This window comes from Cetorhinus maximus, chromosome 15, assembly GCF_964194155.1.
Source record: "Cetorhinus maximus chromosome 15, sCetMax3.hap1.1, whole genome shotgun sequence".
Lineage (NCBI taxonomy): Eukaryota > Metazoa > Chordata > Chondrichthyes > Lamniformes > Cetorhinidae > Cetorhinus > Cetorhinus maximus.
In genome coordinates, this window is record NC_135893.1 from 82,662,994 (window position 1) to 82,689,759 (window position 26,766).

A 26,766-nucleotide genomic window follows, 5' to 3' on the forward strand; every position below is an offset into this window, starting at 1 on the left:
ATGCCTTGTGGTAATTTAATCATCCTGCCTTACATCATATCACAGACCTTTCCTTTTGTTCTTTCCTCCCCCTATATCAGCTTAAAGTCTGCTAAATATCTAATTTGTTACAGTTCTGACTAAAAGTCATCAACCTTAACCATTAATTGTTTCTCTCTCCACAGATGCTGCCTAGCCTGAGTGTTTCCAGTATTTCAGTTTTCCAGCATCTGCAGTATTTTTTAATATATTTTTGTATTATTTTTATTCTTATATTCTTCCAAGTAGAGCCAATGCATGAACAGGCTGATCTTCCCTTCCTCCCTCTAGCATTGCTGGGGAATTTAGAATCCTGTATTCTATTTTTTCCTCACCTTATCACATCTTTAGCAAAACCCAAAGCAGTTTACAACCAAAGGAGTAATTTTGAAGTACACTGTTGCTCCTTGGTTAAAAAGCTCCACGAACTACCTTTATAGCACCTTTAACACAGAAAAATATCCCAAGATACTTCACAGAGGGAACATCAAATTAAAAGCAAGGTGACTAGCCAAATAATCTGTTTCTCGTGGAACAGGACTCCCAGCTCATCTTTATTTAATGCTGTGGGAATTTAACATCCAGTTGAACTGGCACATGGAACCTCAGTTTAACATCTCAGGCTGGACTGCAAGTTCTAAAGTGGAGCTTGAACCCACAAGTTTGACTCAGAACAATTATTACCAACTGTCCACAAATGTGGCAGAGTGAATTTTGGAATGTAGCACTGGGAACTTGATTCTGTTGAACAGTTGGTTTTGGCCAGAAGGATAGGTATGGCAGCACATCTGTATAATTTGTCAATTTTATTGGTGAGAGAACAAAGAATAACCAATTAGAAAGCACAAAAACACTCTTCCAGTGCTCAATATACTAGCAAACATTTTTAGACACCTAACAAACAGAAACAATTATGAAAATACTACAGAGCCCCCATGGAGAAATACAATCCATTTATTGGCTGATGGCCAGGTTAGCATAAAATCACAAAGGATGCCGCAGGTGACTGATGTATGACGGTGTCTGCAGTGAGTCACGATTGTTTACAGAGTGTTGATCAATTGATCCTTAGTAAAACGGTTTAGTGGCTAACCATAGAGGAAGCCATCCCAGAGTACTGTCAGGCACCAAGTAGGCAGGTTGCTCAAGAGCAAGAGTGGTAAGACTGACTCAGGCCCCCTGTCCATCCTCTCAGCGCTGGAATGGTGTACATATGTGTATCCTGCTACTGACATGTGTGCTGTATGTTACAGTATAGAAACCCTTCGCAGTATTGATCCAATCTCTTTAAAACTCTCACCACCCAACTCAATGGTGAGTTGTAGTTTATAGCCTGGCTGGTTTTTGCAGGAGTGCCTGCATCGCTAACATGTTATTGGCCCCTGTAAGCCAATGTCCACCATCAATTACAAGCGATGTACCAGTTACGTATGATGCTGCCGGGCTCACAAGGTACAGCACACCATGGGCTATTTCTAACTTTGTCCCCACTCGTTGCAGTGGAATCAATTTTTCGTGGTCTGCCATAGCCTTTGCCAAACCACCTGGTAGGAGAAGAGACAAAATAAGGATTAGGAAAATAAATTCTCATGTGCATACATTATCTGCCTGCTTTACGATGCATTGTCAATACTTACAGGCCCATTATTGGAGCACTAGCCTCAGGAGAAATACACAAGTCCCTTACCCAATTTCCGAAAGCCCTCAGTCCCAGATATGGGCCCTGGTGCCAGACTATTAATGCGAATGTTGTCAGGTCCCCATTCTACTGCTAGGTGCCTTGTCATTGCATCTGTAAAGCAGAGTGAGAAATAGTCAGAAAACAATGATTTTTTTTTTTAAAGTCACAAAACAAGTAGAACTTCCCAATTTTTTTTCCAAATTCTTTCAGAATGTGGGCATCACTGGTTAGGCCAGCATTTATTGCCCTTGACAACATAGGGAAAGTGTAGATTGCCTCTTGCAACTTTTCATGTTGCTAATGATTCTTCTTCATGCAGAGGGTGAGTGGACAATTCCCATCGATCCTTGTCCAAACTTACACTAAGAGGCATGGGAAATGTATAAAAACAAAAAACTACTGCGGATGCTGGAAATCCAAAACAAAAACAGAATTACCTGGAAAAACTCAGCAGGTCTGGCAGCATCGGCGGAGAATAAAAGAGTTGACGTTTCGAGTACTCATGACCCTTAGGAAATGTATCCCTGACTGGCAGGTGTGAGAGATGAACAATATCAGCTATAGCAGACTTTCCTTCCAATATTCTCCTTGCTCACTGGCCTCTGCTCAAGGGATGTAAATTATCTTAATAGATCGCACATTGTGCTGGGGCTTCAAGTCCAAGAGATGATGGGTCACCATGCTGCCCTCATGCAAATTACTTCAATTTACCAACATATTGTGGAAGCAGCCCAGCAACATTGTAGCTCAAGCATAGCAAGTCTGGATGGAGAAATAGGAGTTGCATTTGTATGTACTCAGGTGCAAAGTTACTGAGTTTGACTGTGCTGTCAGAGAAAGGTCCTAACCTGGGGGTGAAGCACTTCCCTGTGGGGGATACAGTTAACAGGTTAGCCAGCACCCTCTCTCATTCACTCCAAAGGTGCTTTAGCACCATCACTTGTTCAGTTTGGATTAAAAAGCATGAGCTATTCCTTATCCCAATATTAAAATTATAGATCCACATTTGTGTAAACCAGCTCCTGGAGGAAATAAGAAACCACTAGAGGGCTGGCACTAAGACACCCACCTGGTGCGTCTGCTGCAGAGATACCAAAACAGGTTTTAATTTCTTTTTTCACTAATCTCATGTAAAATAGAAAAGTCAAATATAAACATTCATTTTTGATAACAGTACGATCTGGGCCATTGGTCTCTGCACTTCAAGTCTTAATTCAAGGGTCATGATTTATACTGCATGGCTTTCCTGAGCACAAATTGTCACAACCTCTTCAACCCAGAGAAACAGCTCGACCAAATATGTTCCTCCAGTCTCTCCTTATGTGACTTTTGAGAGAGGCTGGACAGTGAGTAGGAAGGACATCAGCAGCGAACTCAATCCTGTCCATGCTCAGTCGCATAAGCACACAATTTCCAAATGGCGTCACTAGATTGTCATCAGGTGGGGGAAACCTGGCTGGTTTTCCACCCCAGCCCAGGGATGCAGAGGATAATGTAGTGTAGATCTGTCACCATTTCTAAGCCATATCATTTCAGTGTTTGAGGGCCTTTGGAATGTCAAATGTAGAACCCCAACAACTTTATAAACGCAAAAGAAAAAACTGCAGTATTGGAACAAAACAAAAAAATGCTGGACGTTCATGTCAACTGAGGAAATAGGAGTATAACCTGCATCAGAACTGAAAACTGACAGCAGATGAGCTCTGTGAAGTCATGCAGCTGGAGATCAGCATAATGTCACATATGCCATCCCAACTTCAACGTCATGAGTCAAAATCCTGGAACTCCTTCCCTAACTGCAACACATGGACCGTAGTGATTCAAGAAGGCAGCTCACCACCACCTTTGAGGGAGATCAGCGATGGGCAATAAATTCTGCCATTGATACCCACATCCTGAGAATGAATAAATAAACACCTACAGAGAACAGATATTACTGCTTGAAGATGAAGAGCGTGGACTACAAACACCATTACAATGATAGCAGGAATAAATTATTTTTCTTGTGACTTTAGTTAATTGTGGCTGGTATTGCAACAATGAAGTACAGGAGCCCAATTCCCAGCCCTGTGCTGATCAGGTTGAATCCACTGTTTACACTGGCATTTCCTATGAAGAGTCAGATCCATGGGAACACTCAATACCCGCAACACAAACTTACCTATAGCAGCCTTGGCAGATCCAGCGTGGACCTGCAGAATCTGTCCTCTGTAGTTCAATGTGGCTGTGATGTTCACAATAACTCCTCCATACTCCTAGGGTAACAGCAGGTTACTAACACCAGACTTTGTACTTTCACAATTAAATTCCACCTCATTTTCACTAGCAGTTTTTAGATAATATCTGGCTTGACTGTGATAAATTAGGAGCTCATTAATGTGTCTTATTTCCCACACATCATTCTCATTGTCTCAGACAGATAGGAAATCTAGGAGAACATTGTGGGGAATTGTGAGCTGTGTAATTGCTCACAGGAAATGATTTGAGGCCAACTAACTCAGTTTACCTAAGAACCCTCAAGCCAGAAAAGATACACATCCCATGGGTCTGGGTGAATTTCAAATAAAGGCCCTGGATACGAAAGGTATGGAAGGTTTGATTTCACACAACAAAGGAAAAATTACTTCTTTACCTCCTTTTTTAACCAGTTTGCTCCGTGATCCATCATCTCCTGAAACCACTGACTCTTTAGATCGATGCACTTTCTCGAAGTGACCATTCTTTATCCATGAGCTTGGATGGTTGGTATCAGAATGGCTACTTCACTTTACCCAAAGTCCACCTCTATGGACTGGAAGTCTGCAGCAAGAACCCAGATCACTTTTCCCCAGTGGCTCAGGGGCATAATGCCAATTGCAGCACTCTTACCATTGCCCATAACTCAGTGCAGAGCAGGGAAAAAAAAACCTGGGGCTCTTCCTGGTTTGTCTAGCTCATAGCTGACCAATCAGTAGCACCCCAAAGACAGGTTTTAAATCAATGCTCTCTACCAGAGAGACAAGAGGTGGCTGTCTCCTCTGACAGGACTGGGAGCTTGCTACCCAGCCCCTCAGCTTGAGGCCAGGCCATTGGGTGGCCTGTAAACCAATTAGAAAAGGAGAAAGGAGATATTTAAACCAACCAAACAAAAAGCTGGTTCTTTCAACACCACAAACGTCACTCACCTTTAACCACTTCTGGTACAGGATCTTGCTGGTGTTGAAGGTTCCAATTGTATCGATCTCCAGGACAGTCTTGAAAGCATTGAATGACAGATCACTGGCAGGACACAGGAAGTTACCTGCAGCACCTGGGGAAAGTCAGGAGAACTTTACAAATTAAAAAAGGCCTTCACAGTAGAATCAGGTTCAGCAAATTTTCCCGTGCACTACATGGTTATAAGATTAACATCTAGAGCAGTGATGTGCATTAACTAAAAATCAACAGAGTTGGGACTGGGCAACCTGTGGACTAATAGGTTTCTGTGGATCAGCTGCCTCCATTGATAAGTAACGAGAAAAGGGAACTCAGACTTACCATTAACCAAGATGTCAATTTTCCCAAATTTCTGCAGTGTCGCCTCCACAGCAGCAACAATGGTCGCAGGCTGCCTGACATCGAGTGACACTGGCAGACAGCGCAGCCCAGTGGCTGCCGTGAGTTTTTTTGCAGACTGGATTAAAAGAAAAACATACTGGTCACTGCTGAATGCAATATTATAATCTCTGGCTGGTTTCCTTTCACACTGACTGAAACAACTTATCCTGGAGGCAGCCTCTCATACGAGTTAGCTCATAAGAATTCCAATAATCTGCAGGGTATTTATGCACTTTGGTTGGAGAATTAATGAGCTGATGAACTGCTAGACTACTAATATGTACTGAACCTAATGCTTTCTAATTCTGCTTTGGAACTGAAATAACTTCCAACTGTATGATCCTGTTGCACAATCAATCATTCTGCAGTGATGTCACAACAGTTGTCAATCAAAATCCCTGTACCTCTCATCGGTGCATTTTCCATTCCACTGAGACTACGGCATGTAATCGAACTGTCAGACACTGTCCTTTAGTCTGATGAGTCAGGTAAACCTCCAAACTATAGGAACTGGAGGCCAATCAACCCCTCGAGCCTGCTCAGCCACTTAATAAGATAAGGCTGATCTTTATCTCAAACCCATTTATCTTTGCTCCATATTCCTTGATATCTTTACCAAATAAAAATCTATAACTCTTAGTATTGAAAGTGCCAATTAGCCCAGCATTTAGAGAGAGAATTCCAGATTTATACTACTTTTTGTATAAAGAAGTGCTACTTGACATAGGAACAGGAGTAGACCATTCAGCCTGTCTAGCCTGCTCTGCCATTCAATTAGATCCTGGCTGATCATCTATTTCAATACCACTCTCTCACACTGTCTCCATATTCTTTGGAGTGATTAATTTCCAGAAATCTATCGATTTCTGTTTTGAACACGCTCAATGATTAGGCTTCCACAACCCACTGGGGTAGAGAATTCCAAAGATTCGTCACCCTCAGTGAAGAAATTCCTCCTCATCTCAGTCTAAAATGGTCTATCCCTTATCCTGAGATTATGTCCCCTAGTTTTAGACTCACTAGCCAGGGGAAACCTCTTATTTACATCCACCCTGTCACGCCCTGTAAGAATTTTGCAAATTTCAATGAGGTCACACTTCATTCTTCAAAACTCTAGGGAATACAGACCCAGACTCCTCAATCTCTCCTCATATGACAATCCTGTCATCCCAGGGATTAATCTAGTGAACTTCCATTGCACTCCCTCTACGGCAAGTAAATCCCTCCTTAGACAATACACCAAGTGAGGTTTAATCAAGGCTCTATACAACTGCAGCAAGACATCTGTACTCCTGTGCTCAAATTCCCTTGCAAAGGCCAACATACCATCTGCCTTCCTAATTGCTTGCTGTACCTGCATGCTAACTTTTAGTAACTCATGAATAAGGACACCCAGGTCCCTTTGAACACCTGCATTTACCAACCTCTCACCATTTAAGAAATATTCTGCCTTTGTTTTTTCTACCAAAGTGAATAACTTCATACTTATTCACATTATATTCCATCTGCCATATCCTAACCCATTCACTTAACCTGTCCAAGTCCTCTTGAAGCCTCCTTGTATCCTCCTCAATTTACGTTGCAACCCAATTTGGTGTCATCAACAAATTTGGAAATATTACAATTGGTCCCCACATCCAAATCATTTATATGGATTGTGAACAGCTGTGGCCCTGGCACTGATCCTTGCAGTACCCCACTAATAACAGCCTGCCATCCTGAGAATGATCCATTTATTCCTTCTGTTTTCTGTCTGTTAATCAATTCTCAATCCAAAGTGGTATATTTTCCCCAATCCCATGCACTTTAATTTGATTTACTAACCTCCTGTGTGGGACCTTATCAAAAGCCTTCTGAAAATCCAAATACACCACATCCTTTATCAATGCTGCAAGTAATATCCTCAAAAACCTCTATCACTCCTGAATGGGCTAGTCTAATATATTCAAAACAAAAACAGAATTACCTGGAAAAACTCAGCAGGTCTGGCAGCATCGGTGGAGAAGAAATCAGTCAACGTTTCGAGTCTTCATGACCCTTCGGCAGAACTGAAGCATAGTTAGGAGAAAGATGAAATATAAGCTGGTTTAAGGTGGTGGGGGGCGGGGGGAGAGAGAGAAGTTGAGGGTGTGGTGATTGTGGAGATAAGCAAGCAGTGATAGGAGCAGATAATCAAAAGATGTTACAGACAAAAGGATCAAAGAGGTGTTGAAGGTGGTGATATTGTCTAAGAAAGGTGCTAATTAAGAATGGAAGACAGGACAGAGTGTCCTGTCTTCCATTCTTAATTAGCACCTTTCTTAGACAATATCACCACCTTCAACACCTCTTTGATCCTTTTGTCTGTAACACCTTTTGATTATCTGCTCCCATCACTGCTTGCTTATCTCCACAATCACCACACCCTCAACTTCTCTCTCTCCCCGCACCCCCCCCCCTCCCCCACCTTAAACCAGCTTATATTTCATCTTTCTCCTAACTATGCTTCAGTTCTGCCGAAGGGTCATGAAGACTCGAAACGTTGACTGATTTCTTCTCCACCGATGCTGCCAGACCTGCTGAGTTTTTCCAGGTAATTCTGTTTTTGTTTTGGATTTCCAGCATCCGCAGTAGCTTTTTGTTTTTAGTCTAATATATTCCCTGGTTCTGGATTTCCCCAGAGTAAATAGTTTCTATCTACCCAATAGAATCCTTCTGTCATATTAATCACCTTGATTAGATCACACCTCAATCTTCACATGCACAGCACAGGAGGGCATTGTTGTCATAGAATAAATTGCAACCAAAATGATTTTAAGTGGGAATATCCAAAACTAATTAGGTGAACTGTGGAAAGAAAACTCATCATTGGTAACAGTAACATGCAGACTGGCAGCAGTCCTGAATCAAGTCTGAACACACAAATACCACAAGAAATCATCTACTTCCCATTTTAACATTCTGTGCCTTTTAGGATGAATATTCAAAGGTGATAGAGGCTGTAAACACATTATTTTGGGGATTAACGTCACAGATAAAATAGGGGTAATTTATAAATTTGCCAGGCAAAGCCAACAAACTGTAGAAAAGTGACAACAGAAAAGTGACGTTACAACATTAGCATGAGCTGTTTGTTATTTGTGGATTAACATCTCCAGTGATAACACTAACTCACTCAACTCCACTACCAGCACCAGCCCAATCAAATCATCATCATAAGGGAGGGAGGGGATTACTTTCACCAATCAAATCTTCAATTGTCCATTAAGTGGTTCCAATAGATTTGTCAAAACAAGGGTTATGGTAGTTTGTTATACTACTTCAGCGTTTTTCATTATCAAAGTTAAGTTCTGCCTACTTACTGCCTGTACTCGCTCCAAGCTTCTGCTCGCAATAATAGTGTGACATCCGTGTCTGTAAGACAACAGATATTAAAATATTGTTACACAGTAGAAGGGTCAAAGTTGCTGTCCAGTTTCAACATTGAACTCAGCTAGAGTCACAGTGATGCCACACCTTTAATGGTGGAATAGCCAATGAGACATGCAGATCTGACTCCCTTCTGTGGGTCAGGCCAGGAAACTGGGTGAGAAAGTGAATTTTCTTTGTCTTATAAGATCTTTATCAAAATGCATCACCTGGATTGAGAGATTTTCAGGCACAAAGGGAATCAAAGGTTATAGGGATCAGGTGAGAAAGCAGCATTGATGTAGATCAGCCACAATCTTAGTAAATGGCAGAGAGGGCTCGAGATGCCATGCATCCTACTCCTGCTCCTATTTATGATGTTTTTAACTTACATACAATGTACACACAGCTGTCCAAGAGGCTATGCCACTGGCTAGCTGCACAAAAAGCAATGCTCCTTCATTCTTCTATTGTCCCAAATTGTCAGCTCCCGATTGAGTAGCCTGCATATATTAGGCATTAAGAAAGAACTTGGTCTCAACATCCCTGATCAGAGACTCACTGCAAGAGTTTTCACTGTGATACATAGATCAGCCATGACCTAATTGAATGATGGAACAGCTCAAAAGGTTGTATAGCCTCCTCTTGTAACTATCCATAGGAAAATGGTACTTGTATACCATTTGGGAAACGAACAGATTCTTACGCCATCTCCAGTAGCCTCATGAAGCTTTCCTCAAGTACATGCTACTTCTGCCTATATTGCATCTGCTGCCCTACCTCATCAGAATCTCAGCAATTCGGAATCCAATGCCAGACCCTCCTCCTGTGATGAATGCCACCTTGTCCCTATTCAGAAATGTAAGAGGTTAACAACAGTAATTTGCTTTATTCAAGTCAGGATAGAGCAATAACATCTCACAACAAAACAGTCCTGCTGCGTGCAAGGGAAAGCTCTCCCAGTGCACAAGGAAGTCTGGGAGGAATCCTGTTCCCGGGACCATTCACAAGAAAGGGGATCTTTAAACAGAACTCATACTCAATTGACCCAAATTACACATTAATTTTATATATTCACTTACTTTAGGATATCAGGGCTGAAAATATAGGAATAGTTTAACAAACAGTCATCAGTATCCACATCGTCAGGGATATTACTAGTCCCAGGCATGACTGTTTTTTAAGAATGAATTTAATTTCCGTCCCTCCCCTCCCTCACTAGGGACAGACCCAGAGATAGAAGCCCTCACAACCAAGAGAGGACAGTCCCTCAAACACTGGGGATGGTAGCCGGAAATAGAGAGCCTGAAGCAAGCCCCGGTACAGACTCTGAATCAGATTCGCTCTCAGTCCCCAGTCACTGGATCAGGACCCTTCCCATCTCTCAAAGGACCTGGGTCTGGTTACCAGCCACTGGCTGCCCTTTACCCAAGCAGCAATTAGCATTAATCATGCGCTGGCGGCGCTATGCATGCCGGGATCCACAGGCTGGGAACGAGGGGAAACTACATTTCCCACAATCCCACAATGTCTAAAAGCAAAAAGCTGGAAACCTGAAACAAAAACAAAAATTGCTAAAAAAAAAACTCAGCAGGTCTGACAGCATCTGCGGAGAGAAAGACAGAGTTAACTCTGTCTTTTTTTGTTTTTGTTTCCCACAATGTCCTTCGGTCTTAACAATCTTCGTGTATTTCCGGTCCTGTTCGGCAATCTCCGGCGTTCGCTTCGGCTCAGGCTGGTTGTTACGGTAACTGTGGGTACGCCGAGGCCTCCAGTGCTGAAGTGATTGTGAATCGGCGCCGACACCAGGGAAAAGTTTCAGGGGGTGGGGGACCAACACCGATCGTGCTTCAGGGTAAGGTCGCTTTCAGTCACCCTCGGACCGTGGGGAGGCTTTAGCTTTATTCATGTGGTTCATGTGGGGCTGTAGCGGCTGATAGGCCGCAGCCGCGGCTGGGGGGCTGTCACAATAACAGCTGAGCAGCCGCGATATGTGCCGACTGGTTTGGGTATTCGACAGCACAATCGGGTAGACCTCCGGCACCAGCCGGGAAAACAGTTAGCAGCCGACAGAAGGGAGGGGAGCACAATACATCCCCCCCCCACCACTCCGTCACTAAAACAGCCCGATCGAAAAGCAGAATACGGATGGTGAAATTTTGAATGAAAGCAGAAAATGCTGCAGGTCAGGCAGCACCTGTGGAGAGACAAACAGTTAATGTTTCACACCTTTCATCAGCACGGGGAAAAGTTACAAGATGTAACAGGTTTTAAGCGAGGGGTGGGAAAGGAACCCCTCCCCCGCCCTGCCTCACAACCCCCCTCCACACACCCCTCACACACCCCCATCCCCTTCACACACACACACATCACTGCCCTCGCACACCCCCCTCATCCACCCTCCACACACCCCTCACACACCCCCATCCCCTTCACACACACACACATCACTGCCCTCGCACACCCCCTTCATCCACCCTCCACACACCCCTCACACACCCCCATCCCCTTCACACACACACACATCACTGCCCTCGCACACCCCCCTCATCCACCCTCCACACACCCCTCACACACCCCCATCCCCTTCACACACACACACATCACTGCCCTCGCACACCCCCCTCATCCACCCTCCACACACCCCTCACACACCCCCATCCCCTTCACACACACACACATCACTGCCCTCGCACACCCCCTCATCCACCCTCCACACACCCCTCAAACACCCCCATCCCCTTCACACACACACACATCACTGCCCTCGCACACCCCCCTCATCCACCCTCCACACACCCCTCACACACCCCCATCCCCTTCACACACACACACACACACACACATCACTGCCCTCGCACACCCCCTGATCCACCCTCCACACACCCCTCATACACCCCCCATCCCCTTCACATACCACCCTCGCACACCCCCTCATCTCCCCTCTCCACACACACCCCCATCCCCTTGATACACCCACCTCACCCTCCCTCACACACCCACTCACCCCCTCCATACGTCCCTCACACACCCCCATCCCCTTCACACGCACACGTCACCGCCCTCGCACACCCCCTCATCCACCCTCCACACACCCCTCATACACCCCCATCCCCTTCACATACCACCCTCGCACACCCCCTCATCCCCCCTCTCACATCCCTCACCACACACACCCCCATCTCCTTCACACACACACATCACTGCCCTCGTACACCCCCTCATCCACCCTCCACACACCCCTCATACACCCCCATCCCCTTCACATACCACCCTCACACACATCCCCATCCTCTTCATACACCCACCTCGCCCTCCCTCACACACCCATTCATCCCCTCCATACATCCCTCACCCCATCCCCTTCACACACCCACCTCACCCCTCCACACCCCTCACCCCTCCACACCCCTACTCACCCCCTTCACACACCCCCAACCCCCCTTTCCCATCAATGAAGCATTGCAACAGCCCCACATACATCTAAAATGCCTGCACCCAATCACTGAAACATCCCCACCCCACGATTAAAATACCGCCCATGCCATCACTCAAACACCTCCCACCCTGTCACTAAAACACCTCCATCCATTAACCTCACTTCATCATTAAAGCACCCTGCACCCCATCACTAAAACACTACAACAACCCCACCCCATCATTAAATCAGAACAACATTAACCACCTCCCCATCATCCCCAAACCATCTCGACACCCCCATTCCCCAATCCATGGCAAACCACACCCTGGCCAAGGAGGTGGATGGGAGAGTCTCGATCCTAAATCTCTGCCAATCTAGATCTGAAACTGGTTGCAAGGAATATTGCTACCAATGTGACTCCACATTCTTTACCTTGTGCCGACAGATGTTTGGAGCTGTAACTGGCTGCTGTTTGTAACCGTCAATGGGGTAAACAGGGATTACCCGAAGACTGTACACATTTCCATACAGAATTGAGCTGACAATTGTTAATCTATTGTTGATATGAGGTATATTAAAATTGCATTGTCTCCTGACAGAATTAGACAGAGGCTGACTATGCTAACATGGCAGTTTACTTTGATCATCGCATTGATGCACCTGATACTGTTGGTCCTCCATCAGAGATTGCTTGGCATCGTATCCACCCATTGTTGGCAGTAGCCTCTGTTAGCACCAGTAGCACTCCAGGGGGCAGTGTGGATGTCTATCTCGAGCAGGTTGGTACCTCATAATTTCCTCCCCTTCTCTGGAAGACCTGGTCCCCTTTACTTTTGTTTGGTTGCTATTGGCTACACCAGGCTTGTCCAACCTTTTCACTTGAGCGGGGGCACATTTCCATTTTTTTTCTCAGTCAAGGGGCCGATAAGCAAATTTTGGAAAGATAAATTTTGACACAATGTTAAACTGAATTTCAAAAACAGTTGTGATATTAAGAAAATAAGCATCTTGCTGAGCAAAAATAAAGTGATGTCAAAGCAATAAATTGTTAAGTTAAAAAGAAGAATAATTAATAAAAATGATCAGAGGGTCAGATTGTGTGCCAGGCTCACTCCCAGTCTCAGGGTGCTCACTCACTCACCCTCACCCAGTGTGTGAGCGAGAAACCTAAGACTGGGAGTAAAGCAGACACGCCCTCACTCTCTCATTTCCACCTGCACTCTGGCACTCTTTCCCATACTCTCCCACTCCCACACTCCCCCACACACGCTCTCTCACTTCCCCACAATACATGCACTCACTATTCCCCCACATCGCCCCAACACACACACACACTCTCTCTCACACACAAATGCTCAATCTCTCATACATCAGCCAGCCTCTTCCCCACAACCCCTCCTCCAACCCGGACTCCACGTCTCACTCCTGGGTTTCGATGACAGCCTCTCTTTTGCAGGGCCCGGGGCACACTCTCCCCTCTCTCTCTGAAAGGAAATCTTGTTCTCCCCAGCAAACTCTTTGCCACTGGTGTTCCCTGCTCCTCCAATCACAGGCTACTCCTCTCCCATGTTTGTTGCTGTGTGATATTTCGCTCGGTGGACGCACATGGAAGTCGGAAGCTCACCCGCTGACAATTAAGTGGGCAATTAAGCCCATTAACGATACAGTCAACAGCGATTTTTTTACGTGGCCCATCCACATTTACGGTTGGTAGATGCGTCACTCTCCCAGGTTGCATTTGTGTTTTTGCTCAAACCTTGATCCAGGGTGGGATGAAATCTCCGTGGGGAAATAAAATAAAAAGAGATATCTGGGGACTAGTTTTTTTATGAGGTATGCTTTCAGGTCCTTAATTGTGCTGCATGGACATATTTTGCAGCATTTTTCTCCTGTCCTTTAGCCTGTGGAGGTCTGCAGTTCCCTGGGGCATCTGTCTGCCTTCAGGGAGCTCTCTCGAAGCGCTCACCCGCACCCTCAGTTATGTTGGCGCCCATCCTCTTCCTGCCCTCAGCCTAGCATCGCTGAGCATGTCAGCATGTGTTTCACACTGGCCATTAATTGGTCAGGCAGCGTGAAATCGCAGTTGGGTGCTGATCGCGGCCAGTGGCCCATTTCCCATCTGCTCCCGGGCCTGCCGGTCACACGTACCCGACGACCGAAAAATTCAGGCCATAGACGTTTTTTGTGTATTTTTCATCACAAGATAAACCTTTTCAGTCACTTTGGAACCAAGAGACTGTAGTTTTTTGGACAACAGCAGTTTGAGATAATGAGGATGATGCACTTCCTGTTGTAGGCATGCTGTAATGTTTCAGTCCTTGGTGAAATACTGTAATGAATAAAGCTACAAAATGTGAATATATTATCATCTTCACTCATGATGTCACTCCAACTGACCCTGGCCTCTGACTCTTAAAACTAACCCAACCCACAGGACTTGGGACTATTGGATGTCAGTATTAAATTTTTTTTAAAAACTCCCATCTTTTTTCCTCCTCCAATTCCCATGCAACCAAAACAGTTCTAAGAAGTTAGTTTTTGCTTGGTTTTATTGATCATGTGTTGTCTAGATGTGAAGACCACAGCACACCACTGAAATACGTTCCAAGAATGCACCTTTTGCACAGCAACTTGAATGTCCCATTTATTAACTGCATTTGAAGATTCAAGTTTGGAAGTGAAGCATACTGAAATGCATCCTCCCACAGCATTGTTGCGCAAGTGTTAAAAGCAAACTCATGTCAACTTGCACAGTGGTTGTAATAATTGTGTATTCTTCTCAAACACTTTGCATGTACACTGCAGGTTAATGGTGTACACACTAAATGGGATTAAATGTTGACTACCTTCTTGTTTACAGGGAGAACACATACCCAATGCACACGTTGAGCGTCCCTTCCAGCCAACGCTCATCAGTTGGCATCCTTCCAAAAGGGTTGTAGCAATTGGTTGGGAAACTGGAGCAGTGATTTTTTGGTCTGAACAGGGTGCGGATGAACAACAGATAGCAGCTGGCACACACCGAGCTCAGATCACCATCTTGAAGTGGAGCAGCAATGGCACACGGCTGGTCTCCGCTGATAAAGTACGTGAGAGAGGTTACAAAAGCAGATGCTGGAACCTGAAATAAAAACAGAAAATGCTGGAAATTCTCAGCAGATCTGACAGCATCTGTGGAGAGAGAAACAGAGTTAATGTTTTGATCAATCTGATAAAAGGTCGTTGACCTGAAACATTAACTCTGTTTCTCTCTCTACGATGCTGCCTGACTTGCTGACTGTTTCCAGCATTTTCAGTTTTGATTACAAGACAGGATGTTGAGATTATTGCCGGGACAGAGTTCTGACGTAATGTAATTTTAAAGAAACTTGATGGCAACAATCTAAAGGATTTTAATGCAAGAAAATGAGGAATCTTATGAATGATTACTTCATGGACCATTGTCTAAAAGTGTCCCATAGAGTCAAAGGCTCTTAGCAATTGACTGAGGGAGTCTGAGAACTTGATGTTCTGTTCTGCCTCCTGTAGTGCCTCCTCAATGTGAAGTGTGGATTTGAAATATTTCATTATCAACAACATTTACATAATATGTTACAGCAGTGTAATCATTATGATACTGTACTAGCACTCCAAAGGTTGAGAGTTCATATGGCACCATGGAAAGTTGAAATTGGCTTAAAAATATCTAGTAATTTGTGGACTGGCAGAAGAATCAAAATGAAAATGCTGGATTGTAAAAATCCATGAATGCCATTCCAGGAAGAAGCAGATCATTCCCACCCTCTCTGACCTACACAGTCCCCTGACCTTTCAGCTGGTTTTGACTAACCGTGAAAACACAGGTCATTGATTCATGTTGGTAACAAACATCTCCGAATATTCCTCTTGAGCAATCCTTTAACCATTCATAACCATGTGACTTGCAATGGTAAGTGTTCCCAATTTATGGCACCCACCGAATACTGACTCCTCTGGATTACTTTTTTTATGAGCCCTGTGAATAATGAGCTATGTTACTGTTGAAGACAGGACGTAACTGGTGATAAATTTCCTATTGTCTGGTGTACAAAATTCCCTTCTTGCCAGTACATTCCATTTTTTGGTTGGCTTGTTTCTGTGCCACTTTCAGTCCATCTAATCTGTAGTCTTTTACTCCACAATCCACCTTCTCAGATCCCATTCTCCTCCTTGTTCCTCACATACCCTTAAAAATGTTATAAAGCCTCTATTGTAAAGAAATGAATGTTGCTAGTTTATAACAGTAATAAGTCATTTCAGCTGTGATGTAATCATACACTGGAGTGTTGTTCAGTTTCTTTTACAGAAAGGATAGAAATTCATAAAGTGGAACTTGAGAAATTTATGAATCCTGTACAAATATTGAGTTCTGAGATACAAGTTGGTCATTTTCTGTAGGATGCTTGAAACATAACTTGAGTCCATATAAATTGACAGTGTTAGCTGTAAAATTGGTTAGGCAGTAGACTGTAGATATTGGAGATGGGTCTTACATTTTCTCAGCACTTAATGACTAGTTGCAATAGCAAAAATTTAAATGTTTCCTTTACCGTTATACCTTAATTTGGTTGCTACCAGGCTGGAGTTCTGATGGTGTGGCGGGTGGATCAGCATGGGCGAGTGCAAGGATCACCGCTTGGTAAACAAGATTTTGGCAAGCAGCTGAGCCACTGTATCTTCAAACCTCCTGCCCCAGGAGAGTAAGTACAATTTAAACCTATCATTCAAGTAACATTCTTTGCAGCCTAACACTTCATGACACTTGGAGGATTGATATGTCAGGTATGAGTTAGCACTCTTGCTTTTTTTTATTCATTGATGGGTTGTGGGGGGTCACTGGCAAGGCCAGCATTTGTTGCCCATCCCTATTTGCCCTTGAATTGAGTGGCTTGCTAGACCATTTCAGCGGGCAGTTAAGAGTCAACCACATTGCTGTGGACCTAGAGTCACATGTAGGCCAGACCAGGTAAGGATATCAGATTTCCTTCCCTAAAGATGGGTTTTTACAACAATTGACAATGGTTTCGTGGTTATCATTAGACTTCAAATTCAACTATCTGCCGTGGTGGGATTCGAACCCAGGTCCCCAGAGCATTACTAGTCCAGTGACAATACCAGTACTGCCACTGCCTCCCCGTATCATATGGTTGTGGTTCTGTCTCATGTGGCTGAGAATTCAAGCCCAAGTCCAGGACTTGAGCACATAATCTAGACTAATATTTCATTGCAGCACTGAAGGAATGCTGCATTGTTGGAGGTGTCATTTTCCTGACCCAATATCAAAATGAGGCTGTTTGCCCAATCCTGTGGAGGGTGGAGATCCCATAAATCACCTTAAAGAAGGTGTCCTGGCCAGTATTTCTCCTTCACTAACACCATCAGAAATAGTTTGACTGATCATTGTGGGTTCTTGTCACATGTAAAATGGTTGCTGTATTTGACCATGTAATAACATTGCACTTGAAAATATGTGAAGTACTTTGAAATTTCTCTGTGACAAGTGATAAGATGACATAAGTATGAGCCTACCACTTCCTAAAAGAGAGCGTGCCAGCTTGATCTCCAGTCCAGTATAGATTCAGCAAAATTGAAGCTTATCTTATGTTGTATTGCTGTTACTTGTTAACAGGAGGTGGTATTTTTGTTGATAGCTGACTGGATAAACAGAATAATGTGACTGACTGGGGTGCTTCATTCTGCAGGGATCTTGTACAGTTGGCTAAAGCTGCAGTAAGTGGGGATGAAAATGCTTTGGATATGTTCAACTGGAAAAAGGTTGGAAAAGGAGATGCACCATTTAAAGTTGGACTTCAGCAAGGAATCACGTGTTTTGTCAGTGTAACAGATGGTGAGCAAAATGCACTCTGGATAGCTTTAAACATTGCAATCTGCTCTAAAGTTACATGAAAATGCTGAGTAATGTAGTTTCCAATGGTTACAGTAACTACAACGAAGAATGGTGTATTCCAAGAGAAGAGGTGGAGGGTAGTATTTTTCAAGTTTTAGAAATTTTCACACCCATAAAAATTTGAAATATGAACATAAGTTATTTGATTTCCTCTCCTGAACATTGGTGTCATTTTAGTTTGGGCTATTCTCCAACATCTTTTTTACTATAAGTAAATCAATCTCCTACAAACTGAAACCTCTATTTCTTGTGTTTAGGTTAATATAACCCAGATCTAACAATTAACTTTGATCACTGTAAATTACGTATGTACATTCTTTTGTCGCCTGAGGGTGGAAAATAGCACAGCACTGGACCGATGCACACAGGCCTATTTACACAGAAACAGAATTAGGAAAAATCCAGTATAACTGCAGACAATCTGCAATGAGTACAAATGCTAATGAGTCCATAGAGCTTACTACTTCTATCAGCGAACAAACTCATAGAAAGACACAGAATCTGGTGGTCCAAATGCAAATGTGATTAATGGAATTGTGTTGTCCCAGGTGTGGAACTGCACAATCAAAAAAACTAAAAGCCATCAGGTTTCTTGGCTATAAAGGTGTTTTACTTAGAAGATGATATCATCCATTAGCTTGAGTAAAATTAACACCTAAGTAACAATATAGCTTGCCCTGTGACTCAATTTAATGCAGTCTCATATGCTTGGAAAAATGATCAGCACCCAGTAATGGAGTGTGAGATAAGAGTGGGGAGGGAGGAAGAAAGTGTTGCAGACAGTGAGGTAAGCGTGGGGAGGGAGGTTGAGACTGCTGCTCACTGTGAGGCAAGGGTGGGAATGGAGAAAGAGAGCGCTCTGCACCATAAGATTAGGTTGGGGAGTGAGAGTAAGATTGCTGTGCACCTTGCATTGTTGGTCAGGAGAATGTCTCTGAGACTCGTGACCTGTTATGTTGCAGTTCTGAGTTTCAGTTGTGACATTTCTATACATTTCTATCAGTTTAATTTGTTCTGCTGTGATTTGCTGCCTGTAATTCACTGGGCTGCCTTCTGGAAGAGTCTCCTCAAAGTATAAACCTTGACGTTAGTTACTTTGCAGTGTATAAAACCCTAGACACGCGTTCGTTCTCCTGCATATTCTGTTATGCTCCATTCTTAAAGCTGAAGGAAACAAAAATTATTTGTATTGCATATATAGTTCTACTGAAATGAAAATTATTTTAAACTATTGCAGTGCCTGTTGTTTACTCAACAGACAAATATGACGCAATTAGAGATCTGATATAATTTTTGACTTTATCAAAGTTGCATTGTTCTCACTTGCAACTCACTAAGCACAATGGTGAGTGGGTGAAAGCATTCATACTCTGTGGCCTTTAGTTGTGAAGACACCCAACAAAATTGGAGATTTTGTACTTCCAAACTTAGGTTATGGCTGGGTTAGAGTACAGGTCTGTCATTGCTTGACACTGGGGTATAGTCCTTGTGGGGACAGGTCTCACGCTGTATAAAACTGAGGTATGATACTAATGGGGACAGGTCTGTCACTAACTTTTATTGGTACACTATATTTAAACATCTCCTGATTCAGATCCATTTTTAAGACCCTTTATGTGGCTTTTTCTTAATGGGAAGTTTTTTTATGCTGTACTGTGCCAAGCTTTCCCTTCAGCATTTTTATTGTGAGTGGTTTCCACTGCCTTTTCTAGTTGTATGTTTTGTTCGTGGGTGTTGCCCACTTGTGCAGCTTGGGGCCAGCAGGACTAACCTGTATTCTCTAAGTTAGAATGCTCTAATTTATAAAAAAATAATATGTGCTACACATGCTGCCAGACCTGCTGAATGGTTCCAGCATTTTCTTTTTTCATTTCTCTAAATTAGGGACTGTGTATCACGTTAATGAAAAAGGGAAGAGCTTGCAGGTCCTCTGCACTGATGGACCAATCAAGAAACTCATGTATATGGAGGGGAAGGAAATCCTGATGGTTGTGACTGAAGCACTTTTCCTATCCCAGCACAGTATTGGTCTTGATGGAACAAGTCAAGAGCTTATGAAGGTAGGAGCATGTATGCCGGTGTCTGTAGGACTTTAGGAAATCCCTAATCTCAATTGTTATAGATAACATACAGAGTACTAACTATTTCAGGGATTCTTCTCACCTGTTGATTGTGTTGGTAATACTGTCTCTCTGCACTTTCTTTCTTTTCTCCCTTTGTTCCTTTTTGCTCTGTTTTGTTCCTCATCATTGTAAGCCATGCACCTGAGACTGTGGCTGCAGTGCTGTTGAATTTGAGCAGAGGAGCATTGCCAATAGTAGTGTGTCAGCATAGGAACGGACTAGAGCAGTACAGCCAATCAGGGACACTGCTAATAGCAAGTGAGAGACAGGGTAACAGACATAAAGAAGCATAGAAAAATATTACCCTCTTGTACGCTTTGTATTCAGTGGGAGATAACTGTTGTGTTTCGTGTTTGCACGTGTTCCAAGTGACATGTGATGATATTACATCATATAACAGAATATTTAAAGGACTTTGGAGAGGAGCACATCTGTAGATGCATCAGTAAATTTGCTTGGATGACATAGGTTATAGACACAAGAGGATTGACGCCTGGAACTATCTTGGATGACAATTAATGGTGGGTGGCTGAGCCAACAATAGTCTGTGCTGGGAGGGTGCAGGACACCATTCGACGACCAATACTCAACTCTGGGAGGGCCATCACAATGTTGGCAGAGTGCATAGTATTGCTCAATGTTTGGAACTGCTCAACAATGGCAGCTTAAGGACGGTGCTCAATACTGACTTCTCAGACTGGAGCTGATGGTTTAGCCTTTTTGGAGCTGTTTCCAGATAAGTCTACCAGTGCAGTGGTTCTGTGGTGTTGGGGAACCTTGAAACTTACCCACTCTATGCTGTAAAATGAAATAACTCCTGAAGACAAAGTAAATATTATGAGCTGCTGTTGAAGCCCTTTACACACCTGTATCTTCTAAAGTGGATATTGCTGTTGTCAGTCCTCAATCTGTATCACCATTTTTTCCCCAATTTTCTCCCTTCTCTCTTGGCACAGTTCCACACACTGTCTCACACTGACTATTCTTTGTAAGTTTAGATACTGTGTCTTTAGGCTAATCAATCATGCCATGGAATCACAATTGAGCCCAAATCTGTCGCAGCTTCACAATTGTGAGTGGAGCACAGGCTGATTATTCTTTTACGCTCACTTATCTGGGGCTGCTGAAGCCTGGCTGAGATCAATCAAGTCAATACAGCCTAGGCATCAAACCGGGAACCTTTTGGGTCTGTATGCTTGAAACTATATTTAACCAGGTAGCAATGCAGCAACTTGTATTTATGTAGTGCCTTTAACATTATAAAACATCCCAAGGCGCTTCATAGGGACATTATGACACTGAGCCACATAAGGAGATATTGGGTGGAATTTTCCCAGAATTGTACTAAGTGCGGTAGCAGGCGAGTAAAATGGAGTCCTACCCACCAATGAAAATGGCGGGTTTTCATGTCGTATCTTCCCCCGCCAGCCTCATTATATATTCACTCCTGTGAAACACGCCATTTCCATGGCAGGCGGGCTCTCATTCGCCCGCTTGCCATCACCCCGCTGTTGCATCACACCAGCCGCCATCTTTAAAAGGCAGCCGCCAGCAAAGTGCTCATCGCCGCCAGCTCACCACCGCTGCCTGGGAGACATGGCCTGCAAAGGAAAAAAGACTGCAGCCCCCCGCTTCAACGACTAGTCCCTCGAACAACTGCTGGATGTTGTGGAGGCCCGCCGGGATGTGCTCTACCCCCAATCTGGCTGCAGGATGGGTAACAATGTCACCAACCTAGCTTGGGAGGCGGTGGCAGCGGTAGTCAGTGCCAATGCCCTTCAGAAGAGGATAGCCACCTAGTACCGCAAAAGGATGAATGATCTCTTCCGTTCTGCCAGGGTAAGTCACACTTTTCACCACTCCCAACTCACACACTACAAACACATCACACACCCACAGGGCCCTCACTCACTGCCAGTGCAAGAGACATCACCATTCACTCTTTCACATACACCATCATTGTCCTCATCCCATCCAGGGGACCACTCACCACCTACTCAGGCCAGGCATACTTATCACCTGGCCCGGCAGGCGCCCTGATACATTCTCCCCATCTCTATCCATGCAGGACAAACTGGCTCACACAGGAGGGAGAGGCCGCAGACAGGTGGAGGGATGCCGGAATTCAAAGTTCTGACAGAATTTGTAAGCAGAGCCATCCAGCTGGCCGGCGATGACTGGTCCTGTGCTGACGGTAAGGTCGGCACTGCTCTACAAGTGAGGATCCAGCAGTGCAACATCCATTAGACAACCAGTGACGTGTCCTCCATCACAGGCCACTGCCATGCACTAATTATTTCCCCTTGCTTTCGCAGGCACATCTGGGAAGCAGCCGACGGAGTCCACAACCCAGAGCCTCCAAGCAAGTTCTGAAGAATCTTCTGAAGAGGGATCTGAAGGCACCCCCCTTAAGTCCTATTACAGCGCTCACCCACACCCTCTACCAGCGCGGAGACACACACCTCGGTGGGACCTAGCTTTAGAGTAGCCTTGGGACCACAATCTGGTGAGCACATCGCACTTTTTGATCCACAGCAGGCAAAGGCAGGGAGTTCCCAGGTCCCCGGCACTCAAAGTACTGCTGGAGGCCAGAATGTCGCTGAGTCCGAGTCAGGTGACGAGCCTCTGGACTCGGTCATGGCACAGTTGCTGGAGCTTCAAAGGCAAGCTTGGGAACATCAGGAAGGGATGGCTGCTGCACTTCTCAGATTGCAAGGCACGATGGAGGAGTCCATCCATCTTCAGACTGAGGTGATAGTGCTGGCATTGCAATGCACCGAGGTCAACACTGGCAGGATGGCGGCTGCCATGGAGACCTTGGTCCAGGATGTCACTCCTGCATTGATGCGCGGGCTTAACTCCATCGCTGATCCCATAGTTGGCCTCCAACAGTGTGTACACGAGAGGGATGCTGGGCAGTTCGATCTCACTCCAGCTACCCATTCTGCTCACAGAGTCAACCAGGGTCCCTCGGGCATCCATAGGGAGGAGAATCAGCAGGTGCACGCTCCGGGGGCATCCACCCAGGCGACTCTGGGAGTGACTGGTCCATCTGACTCCGCTCTTCCAGTGACCTCCGCAGATCCAGCTTCACAGGCCAAGGAGGGTGCCACTGCCACACAGCAGGACCCCAAAAGCAGGCCGGGGCCCTCCAAGTCTCGGCCCTCCAGAGGAAGCCCGCAGGCTGCCTCCATCTCCACTGTGGATGTCTGGGGAGCACCAAGATGTAGCGGCAGGGTTAGGAAAGTTAAGGAGAATTAGTTGCACAGCCTGGGCATGGGTGTTAATCATTTGTACATAATGTTCACTATTGTCAATAAACTCCCAAGAATGTCTCCCTGCCTCTGGCTTCTTGGTCTGATGAGCAGTGTTCTTGTCAATCAGATGTGAAACCTTTCTGTACAAGATAAAAGGAAGGTGTCTCAATCCAGGGCCTCTTCCCTTTGCTCTGTGTGGCTTTCAGACCACAGTGATGGTCCAGCCTCACACTCTCTGGAAACATTACTGATGCCTGCACGTCGGCAGTGCTGATCATTGTTACCAGAATGTAGTGGGCAGGTGCCACAGAGTTCTCTCATACTCTTTGTGTGCTCTCAGCACTTTTAAGGTGGGGCTGGCCCCCATCACACCAGCATCTGCAACCAATGATGCTATGCACCAGCTCCTGAAGAGCTGAGGTGCTGAAGGCGGACACAGCATCAGATACATCTAAAGTTTCATGGCTGTGTCTCTGAGATGGCCCTGATCAAGGAGCCCAAGCGAGCTGCCCTCGCCAGACAGGAGTCCGACATTCTCAGAGGCCATGTGATGATCTATGGCGTGTCCACTCTGCATGTTGTCATTATTCTCCTGCGATCGAGCGACTATTAGGGCCTCCATTGCACCTCCATGACAGGAGCATTGTCACAGAGGGTATTGGCGCTGAGATAAGCCAGACTGGAGTCAAACTTTCACAACTGTGATGTGAGGATCCATGGGGACACCTCACTGCATGTCATTATCATCTTCCACAAATCTGGCAGCTATGAGGGCCTCCCACGTGTGCCTGCCTCGCCTAGCCAGTGCGAGAGCCTCATCCCTGTCATCGTCACCACTGAAGACCCCCTCACACTCATCCCCGTCAGTGTTCTCCTCATCGGAGGAGACATGCAGCTCCTCCAATCCTCCTCAGCCAGCTCCTCTCCCCGTTGCAGCGCCAGGTTTTAAAGCAGACAATGACGATGTGTGACACCCTCTGCGGACTGTATTGCAGGGCTCCACCAGACCAGTCCAGGCACCAGAACCGCATTTTCAGCATCCCGATGGTCTGCTCCACCAAGTTGCGAGCTGTGCATGAGCCTCATTATAGCGTCACCGTGCTGCAGTCTGAGGCCGCCGCACGGGTGTCATCAGCCACGGCCTCTGCGGGTAGCCCTTGTCCCCAAGGAGCCAACCGTGCAGCTTCTGTGGACCCTGGAAGACTCCAGGGATCTGTGAGCGACTCAGGATGTAGGCATCATGCACGCTTCCTGGCAACCGTGCGCATACCTGCAGGATGCATTTCTGGTGGTCACATACCAGCTGCACGTTTAGTGAGTGGAAGCCCTTGCGGTTGATGAAGTCCACTGAGTGTAGCAATGGAGACTCGAGCACCACATGAGTGCAGTCAATCGTACCCTGCACCTATGGGAATCCTGAGATCGGGGCGAATCCAATGGCCCTTGCTTCCTGGCTGTCCCGGTCCCGGGTGAAATGCACAAAGTTGTGTGCCATGGAGAAGATAGCATCCGTGACCTCGTGGATGCATTTGTGGGTGGTGGATTGTGAAATCCCACAGAGGTCACCTGTGGAGCCCTGAAAGGAGCCACTGGCAGTGGATGCCCTCCATGTCCCCTTGGTGCCAAGTCCTGCTGTAAGTGGCAGGTGTGAGCCACCAAGTCCCTAGACATGCACAGTTGTTGGCGAAACTGGTTCTCAGTCATCTGCAGGAATGGCTGGCTGCGTCTATAGACCTTGTGTGTCGCTAGGCACCGACCAGCCACGGCTCGCTGTCACTCCTGAGCAGTGTGCGGGAGCCCCTGCTGCCCCTTCATGATGTTGCTACTCCTGCCTTTGCACAGCCAGGTGCCTCAGTCGCGCTTTCTTCTGTCTCCTATGGTCTTTGTAGGCCATCAGACATACACCTAGGTCACCAGGATCCATGATCCTGACTTGGTCCTCCTGCAGCATGAAAGAGAGAGACATGGTTATCATGGTTGTACTTAGCACCTTTCCTGGCCCTGTGTGACCGCCCCTTAATGCTTCCCGGAGAGTGCTGGTCACTCCTCAGATGGCCAGAGATGAATGCGCTGCATGGCTGCCCTGTCAACCTGCGACATGGGGGGACTGGTCTAAACCAGGATGCTGAGATTGCAAGGAGCTGTGAGCACCTCCAGCAGTGACTGCTACATGGCCAGTGTTGGCGAGGAGATTGTACAATGTGTGCAGTCCAACTGCTCTGCGGTCCAATTAAGTGGTGGCAGACTTAAAGTCAGTGCCCGGGGGGTGCCAGGGGCGGGGTAAGGTATGGAGCGCTTGGTGGCCCTTTGGTGCCTCCACAATGCTTGCATGGATGGGCAGGCGAGGAGCCTGACCCCAATCATATCACTGTGGCTGCGCCTGATCTGTCTTAATTGCAGAGGCATTGTCAGTTTATACAAGTGTCTCTAATGCATGGCCATTTCCCTCACTTACCCTGCCCCCCACCTCGATTGCCTGTGCGCAGGATGCAGCGCCAGGGCAGCACTTGAACCCTCCACCCCCTCAGTAGTTGCCTCCAAGGCTGGCCAGCACTTGCCCCTAGACAATCCCCACCCCTCAGCAGTCACCTCCGAGGCTGGCGAGCACTTGCTCCCAGACACCCCTCACCCCTGAGCAGTCGCCTGCGGGGCCAGGCAACAGTTTCCCTCGGCGCCCCTGAGGCCTATAAACAACAGGCGAGCTGTGGAGAACGCTGCTGCTCACTCACCTCAGTCCCCCCAAGTGAAGGCAGCCAAGTGCATGTCGCCTGCGTGCTGTTGTGAAACACGTCGGCGTGCTTTCCCACTGACGTGAACGGACGATACAGCGGGGTTCCAAGAGCCTGGCGGGATGGCCTTTTAATTATATGCTAATGTATTACAATTACCTCACCGCCAACCGATGGCAGGAAATGCAGCCCGCCATTGGCGGGCTGAGCAGAAGATCACAACCTGCCTTCACGCCATCGTGGAGTTGGTCCCACCATATTTTCCATGCACACCACCTATCACGCCCGCTCCCAGCAGGCTTGGAAAATTCCGCCCATTGTTTTAGCTAGTTAAAAGCTTGGTCAAAGAGAGAGGTTTTAAGGAACATTCCAAAGGAGGAGAGAGAGGTAGAGAAGCAGAGAGTTTTAGGGAGGGAATTCCAGGACTTAGGGCCCAGGAAGCTGAAGACCTAGCCACCAATGGTGGAGCGATTAAAACTGGGGATTCTCAAGAGGCCAGAATTAGAGGAGCACAGATATCAAGAGGGTTGTGGGACTGGGGGAGGTTGCAGAAACAGGGAGAGGTGAGGCCATGGCGAATTTGAAAACAGGGATGAGAATTTAAAAATTGAGGTATTGCATGACTGGGAACCAATGTAGGCCAATGAA

At 45.9% G+C, this 26,766-nt stretch overlaps 2 protein-coding genes across 5 annotated transcripts in view; one reads left to right on the plus strand and one right to left on the minus strand.

Annotated features, from left to right (window-relative positions):
* Nucleotides 1-954: 954 nt before the first annotated feature.
* Nucleotides 955-10,100, minus strand: decr2 (2,4-dienoyl CoA reductase 2, peroxisomal). 3 transcript variants are annotated; one of them, XM_078558726.1, is made up of 8 exons: nucleotides 9,745-10,100; nucleotides 9,443-9,511; nucleotides 8,617-8,668; nucleotides 5,216-5,351; nucleotides 4,864-4,988; nucleotides 3,861-3,954; nucleotides 1,656-1,810; nucleotides 955-1,562 (listed from the first exon to the last, which is right to left on the minus strand). In XM_078558726.1, the coding sequence occupies exons 1-7, from the start codon at nucleotides 9,831-9,833 to the stop codon at nucleotides 1,680-1,682; spliced, it is 696 nt and encodes a 231-aa protein (XP_078414852.1). In that variant the 5' UTR covers nucleotides 9,834-10,100; the 3' UTR covers nucleotides 955-1,562; nucleotides 1,656-1,679. The 3 variants fall into 3 exon arrangements, with proteins under 3 accessions (XP_078414852.1, XP_078414850.1, XP_078414851.1); XM_078558724.1 differs by having other exon boundaries at nucleotides 1,706-1,810; nucleotides 9,745-10,087; XM_078558725.1 differs by having other exon boundaries at nucleotides 1,706-1,810; nucleotides 9,882-10,042.
* Nucleotides 10,101-10,373: 273 nt separating this feature from the next.
* ift140 (intraflagellar transport 140 homolog (Chlamydomonas)) overlaps nucleotides 10,374-26,766 on the plus strand; it is a 142,578-nt gene continuing 126,185 nt past the window's right edge. For both annotated transcript variants that reach the window (XM_078558728.1, XM_078558729.1), the window contains exons 1-6: nucleotides 10,374-10,522; nucleotides 12,689-12,862; nucleotides 14,944-15,168; nucleotides 16,680-16,801; nucleotides 17,804-17,949; nucleotides 19,894-20,069. In XM_078558728.1, the coding sequence (XP_078414854.1) occupies nucleotides 12,710-12,862; nucleotides 14,944-15,168; nucleotides 16,680-16,801; nucleotides 17,804-17,949; nucleotides 19,894-20,069 (822 nt within the window). In that variant the 5' untranslated portion in view covers nucleotides 10,374-10,522; nucleotides 12,689-12,709. The remainder of the gene's footprint in view (nucleotides 10,523-12,688; nucleotides 12,863-14,943; nucleotides 15,169-16,679; nucleotides 16,802-17,803; nucleotides 17,950-19,893; nucleotides 20,070-26,766) is intronic.

What these genes read in the sequence shown, in the direction of transcription:
- decr2 (XM_078558724.1), bottom strand. Translation starts at nt 9,833, where the DNA reads ATGCCTGGGACTAGTAATATCCCTGACGATGTGGATACTGATGACTGT. An exon ending in GCTTGGAGCGAGTACAGGCA is followed by an intron (nt 5,352 to 8,616) that starts GTAAGTAGGCAG and finishes CTTTTAATCCAG; the next exon opens with TCTGCAAAAAAACTCACGGC. An exon ending in TGTACCAGAAGTGGTTAAAG is followed by an intron (nt 3,955 to 4,863) that starts GTGAGTGACGTT and finishes CTGTTACCCTAG; the next exon opens with GAGTATGGAGGAGTTATTGT.